Source organism: Pseudopipra pipra, chromosome 21, assembly GCF_036250125.1.
Source record: "Pseudopipra pipra isolate bDixPip1 chromosome 21, bDixPip1.hap1, whole genome shotgun sequence".
NCBI classification, from domain to species: Eukaryota; Metazoa; Chordata; class Aves; order Passeriformes; family Pipridae; genus Pseudopipra; species Pseudopipra pipra.
The window spans coordinates 5,219,143-5,224,986 of NC_087569.1; the positions used below are offsets into that span (position 1 = coordinate 5,219,143).

At 62.7% G+C, this 5,844-nt stretch overlaps 1 protein-coding gene across 1 annotated transcript; it reads right to left on the bottom strand.

Annotated features, from left to right (window-relative positions):
- Positions 1-9: 9 nt before the first annotated feature.
- Positions 10-2,012, bottom strand: HSPB1 (heat shock protein family B (small) member 1). The gene is made up of 3 exons (XM_064677817.1): positions 1,490-2,012; positions 545-608; positions 10-349 (listed from the first exon to the last, which is right to left on the bottom strand). Exons 1-3 carry the CDS (start codon positions 1,848-1,850, stop codon positions 190-192), a joined length of 585 nt encoding a protein of 194 aa, XP_064533887.1. The 5' UTR covers positions 1,851-2,012; the 3' UTR covers positions 10-189.
- Between the last annotated feature and the right edge of the window lie 3,832 nt (positions 2,013-5,844).

Genomic DNA, 5,844 nt, shown 5'->3' on the forward strand with positions numbered 1-5,844 from the left:
AGGGACAGGTTTCTTTCACCAGTTTTTATTCCAGCTGATAATGTCTGTTCCTTCACATTTATTCAAGGCACTCGGTGACAGGACGAGTACAAAATCAACAGTAAAAAGGGGGCGGGTGCGAGGGGGCAGCTGGGGATGGGGGCGGTGGCGGCTTCTCCTCCTCCTCTTCCTCCTCCTCCTGGGTGCCGCCTACTTCTTGGCTGGTTCCTTGGCCTGGCTCTCGACGGTGACGGGGATGGTGATTTCCGCGGACTGGATGGCGGGTTTGGGCAGGGGGGCCTCCACCGTGAGCATTCCATCGGGGGACAGTGAGGATCGCACGGCCGTGGCTTCGACACCGGGGGGGAGGCTGTGTGGGGAGAGAGGGGGTCAGGGCTGCAGCACCCACTGCCCCACCTACACCCCCCAGGGATGTGACAGCCCCAAACTGCTGCCTCCCCCACTCCCGGTTTGGCCAGTGGGCACTGAGGGGGTGGGTGGGTAAAGGTCCCCAGAGGTCCCTGGTGCTGCCAGGATCCCAACTCCCCTCTTCACTGATACTTACGTGTATTTTCGGGTGAAGCACCTGGAGATGAAGCCGTGTTCATCCTGCTTCTCCTCGTGTTTGCCTGCAAGGAAACAAAACCCCGGGATGGTTGGAAAGGAAACACCCAGCTGGGGGAGCAGCCTTCCCACCCCATCCCAACATTGCCCGACACCAGGGAGGGGCTGATTCTGCCCATCCTGATGTTTCTTGCCATTATATGAGCCTGCCTGAAGCAGCTGTGGGGTACCAGGGTCAGTGAGGCCCCTCTGGGAGCATCCCCCAAATTCAGGTGGAGGGAAGTGTGGTGCCAGGACCTGGTGGTGGCCAAAGGGACCCAACAGCAGCCACCTGGCCCCACAGCCAGTGGGGCTGAAGATGGAGCACCGCCCCCTTCCTGGGGCTGCCCCCCAAATCCCTCTGGCTGGGGAACTGCCCCCCACTCTGTGCAGACTGTCCTGGTGTGTCAGGAAGCACATCCTGGCCTTGTGCCACAGGTCTGGACTTTGTCATGGCATCCCTGGCTGAGCTGCCCAGGGCTCTGTGGGGAGCACGGGGGCTGCGGGGCTCGTCACCCCCCCCAGGTCCCTCTGTGGGTCACAGCCAGGGGGTCCCTCCCCGTGTCCTGGCTGGGACAGCAGTGAGAGGTGAATATATGGGGCTGGCAGGGGGTTTCTGTACCCTGTGCTGTGTGAATGCACCCCAAGGCTGAGCTGTAGTGCTGGGCCTTCCTCTGTGCCTTGATTTTCCTTTTCTCTTTCCCTTTCCCTTTTTCCTCTCCTCTCTCCTCTCCTCCCACCTGTCCCCTCCATCTCCTCTTTTTGCTTTTCCTTCCCTCTCTTCCCACCCCTTGTTCCGCCCTATGTTGCCTTTCCACCCTTTTCCCCCCAGCAAGCTCTGGAGCAGCTGCCTCATCCCAGCACCCTCGAGGGACCCCAAAGACCCCCCCCCCATCCCAGCACCCACCTGTTATCTCCACGATGTTATCCTTGGTCTTGACCACCAGCTCCTCAGGTGCAAAGTGGTTGACGTCCAAGGTGACCTTCCAGCTGTCGGCAGTCTGGCGGATCTCGGAGATGCCGCTGCTGAGCTGGCGGCTCAGCGCCGTCCCGAAGGGCGAGCCCGGGGCCGGCATCAGCGCGGTCTCCCGGGGCAGCAGGCGGAAATATCCCGGCCAGGCGCTGCCGCTCGGCCACTTGTACCAATCCTCGGGGATGTGGGGCATCCCGAAGGACTGGTCGAAGAGGCGGCTGCCATGGTACCAGTCGCGGAAGGGATCCCAGCTGGGGCTGCGCAGGAAGGTGAAGGGGACGCGGCGCTCGGCCATGGTGTGCGGTGCTGCCCGGGGGGTGGCCGGCGGTGCCTTATGAAGAGGGCCGGGGGTTATTTTTAGCCGGGAGGCTCAGCTGGCTATTAATGGAAATCGCAGCAGCCCCGGGGAAGGGACGAGAAACTTTGCCGGGGTTGGGGCGGCCACACGCAGCCGCAGTGTGTGGGTGGTGCGGGGAGGGGGCTGGCGGCCTCCGGGGTCCCCCTGCCAAGGAAGTGTCCGTCCGCCTTTCATCGCGAGAGGCTTGGCTGGTTGGGAGTGATGGATGGCCCTTGGAGCTGTTCCCGGGCTCTTCCTGCCTGCCCGTAAAACAATCCCCGGGACACGCTGGCCTTGTGGGGAGGGAGCTGGGGCTGGGCCAGCGCCTCGGGAATGGCGGGATGAGTCAGGGGAGGAGGCCGTGCATGGCCCTGCGCTGTGTCACCTGCCAGCCAGAAGGTTCTGGAGCCCCCCAGCCCCTGATCACTCACCAGCCAGAAGGTTCTGGAGCCCCCCAGCCCCTGATCACTCACCAGCCAGAAGGTTCTGGAGCCCCCCAGCCCCTGATCACTCACCAGCCAGAAGGTTCTGGAGCCCCCCAGCCCCTGATCACTCACCAGCCAGAAGGTTCTGGAGCCCCCCAGTCCCTGGTCACTCACCGGCCAGAAGGTTCTGGAGCCCCCCAGTCCCTGATCACTTACCAGCCAGAAGGTTCTGGAGCCCCCCAGCCCCTCAGTGGCCCAGGCTGCTCCAGCCCCTGTGGGTGGGGGTCTCTGAGGGCCACAGGGCTGAGGAGGCTCTTGAGGGCCAATGGGATCAGTAAGGGGGGGGGGGGCTTATAGGATCTGATGGAGCTGGTGGGGAGCAGGGGAGCTGATAGTGATGATGGGGTGAGGGGGGCTGGAGGGGGCTGGGGGGGCTGGAGGCTTCAGCACACTCTGTTCGGGAGAGGGAGGCTCCCTCCCTGTCATTTGCCCTCATGTCCAAACGAGCATCTCCACACACCTGGCACCCAGGAAAGGATTCCCATCTGGGGCCAGACTCCATGTCCCCATCCCAGGGAAGGGCTGTTTTCCAGCCCAGCGAGCCTGGCAGCTCTGGGACCCCATCCCCTCTGGGATCCCATCAACTCTGCCCTGTCCTCCTGTGCCCCCCAGCTTTGATTTGGAGAAGCCAGAAGATGGGGGGGGGCAGCTGAACCCTGACACTCCGAGCAGGATGTGTGACCCCAGGGAGTAAGGAATGTGAGGGGAATGCTGCAGAGGGGAATTGGGGGTGTCCTTTGTTTGGGGCAGTGCCCAGCTCGTCCCTCTGGAATGGTAGGGAGTGAGAAGGGGCTGCAGGAAGCTGAGCCGTGTGGGGTCTGGGATGGGCTGGGGGGGAGCCGGGAAAGGAGGGGGGCACTGCGGAGGTAAGAGATGCAGGGAAATGGGAGGGATGCAGGGAAATGGAGGGGATGCAGGGAGGGATGCAGAGGAAGATGCAGGGAGGGATGCTGGGAAATGGGAGGGATGTAGGCAGGAATGCAGGGAGGAATGCCGGGAGGTGCGAGAGGTGGGAGGGATGCAGGCAGGAATGCAGGGAGGGATGCAGATGGGATGGATGGGAGGTTGCAGGCAAAAGGGAGGAATGCAGGGAAGGCTGCAGGGAGCCAGGAGGACTGCAAGGAGACGGGAAAGATGCAGAGGGGAGGTTCTCAGAGGGTTTCCCCCTCCCCAGAGCAGGATGCTCAGGGGGATCAGACGCACAACTGGTGCCCAGCGCTGTTCCACACGGAGCCAGAGGGAAAAGTGAGCCAAGGGTGGCTGGACACAGCAGGCAGCACAGGGGAGTGGAGGAGGACGGGTCTGCAGGGAGCTGGACAGACCAATCCTGCGTGGAGGGAGCAGGAAACCCCCGCTGTTCTCCCCCCATGAAGAAACCTCTCAGTGCCCAGCAGAGTCATTTACAATATATACTGTATATTTATTATAATTGCACCAGCTCACGGCATCTACAGCTGTACTCACAACCCAGAGAGAGAGCGCACGCGCGACAGGAAAATACTGAAGTATTTCTACAGAGTATTTGTTCCAGTTGGCTCCCTCCGCGGCAGGAGACAGAGACTGTAAAAGAGGAAGACTGGAATTTTTCCCTGATGTGCTGGCTCGTCCGCGGCGCCGCTGCAGGCGGGTCTCGGGATTTCGGGAGCCGCGGCCCCGGGGGCTGCAGGGCTGGGGCTGCGGCCACTGGTAAAATAACCCCCCTGCCGGTGGCTTGGGTTGGGATGGTCTCAGGGGACACCCCCCATATCCCAGTCTGAGCTTCCCCGTGGGGTGATGGTGGGGACAGAGCCATGGGGTGCCCGGGGGCTGCGGCGGCAGCAGGTGGAGATGGGTGGGATGGATTTCGGAGCGCGTGGCTCAGGGGTTCGTAGGGATGCCGAGGGCACTGGTGTCCTCCAATCTCCCGAGGCCCAGGGGGAGCAGGACCCTTTGTCTCCTCCTCTTACCATGGTCACATCCAGAGCTGCCGCCCTGCCTGGGGCTGGCAGGTGGGCACAAGTCCCCTCCTTACCTGTTCACCCCATTTCTAACAGCTCTGCTTGTCTGGGCACCACAGAAGGTGGCCGGTGGCTTTGCCAGCTGGTGGATGGGATACCCAAGGGCTGGCACCCATCATGGCCTGGGACTTTTCTCCAAGGGCTGGTGAATCCTCAGCCTGTGGCTGAGCCTGTTTTCTCAGCATTCCAGATTTGGGAGATGACCCCAGTGTCCCTCCTCTCACAGCTCTGCCCTCCCGGGACCTCCGGTTCATCAGGCCACGGCTAATGAGGCTGTCGCATCACAGCTGAGCCCGAGTCCAAAGGATGCCCCGGCCCCGCCTGGCTGCAAACCAGCGCCTGCAAACCAGCGCCTCGGGACGGCCAAAGCCCGGCTTTTCATCCGGGGGCAGCGGGTTAATCCGGGCAGCTGCTCTCCCACCCAGGGAGGCTCATCCCCATTGTCCTGCTCCAGCCGTCCGGAAAACGCAGGGCCACAAGGATTAAACACCAACCGACTGCCCCGGGGGGCCAGGGCTGTCCTCGGCGCCCGGGGGGAGGCTATTTTTTTTTTGGGAAATCAGCAAAGTCCTGCAAAAGCGGGGCCGCGGGCCAGGCCCGGGACCCTCCTGCCTCTCTCCTTCCATAATTCAGTCTAAAAAGGGGCTGCTCAGACCCAGAACAGGGGGGCCTGGGGGCAGCCAGCCCAGAGGTGGGGTCCATGCCAAAGCCAGAGGATGGCTGGATGCACCCCCAGGGGTGGGAAATCCCCTGCCCAGCCCTAGGCCTTGCAGCTCCCTCCTCCTGGGGGTGACAACTTGGTGTCCCCTCAGATTGGGTGGGATGGATGGGTGCCAGGGCCAGCTCCTGAGCTGGGATGAGCAGCATTAACACATAGGTGGCCCCCCTGGATCTCCCCACTTGGAAAGAGACTTGTGGGTGCTGCTGGCATTGTTCATCCATGGCTCGGCATGTTCTCAGGTCTGGGGGAACCCCAAAGTGTTTTATGGTGCCCCCAGCCCCCAGGACACTGTGGGGACACTTCCAATGGGGAAAAGCAGGGGCTCACCTCTGGTTGGCATCACACCTTCCAGCTGAGCCTGCCACGCCCCCCCCCCCCCCTCTCCCCGGGATATTCTTGTGCTAAAAAACAGTCAAACCAACTCAAAAAAGCACAGGGAGGGGTCCCGGGAGGCCCCGAGCCACCCCTACCCACTCGCCCCAAAGTCTCTGCTGAGCGTTTGTTCCCTCGCTCTGTGCTCGCCCACCCCACCCGACCCCGCCCCGGCACTCGCAGAAATAAGAAGACATCCTCCCCTTCCCCATCCCGACCCCCAAAACACCCCGGAGCGGGGAGGGAACCGCCCCTTCCATGGGCGACGCAAGGACCCCTTCCAGTTTCCGTCGGCGCTTTCCCCCGCCGCCAAGGTCCGTCCTTAGCATCCCCCGGCTCTTTTCCACCTCCCCGGTGGTCCCGTCCCTTCTGGGGGC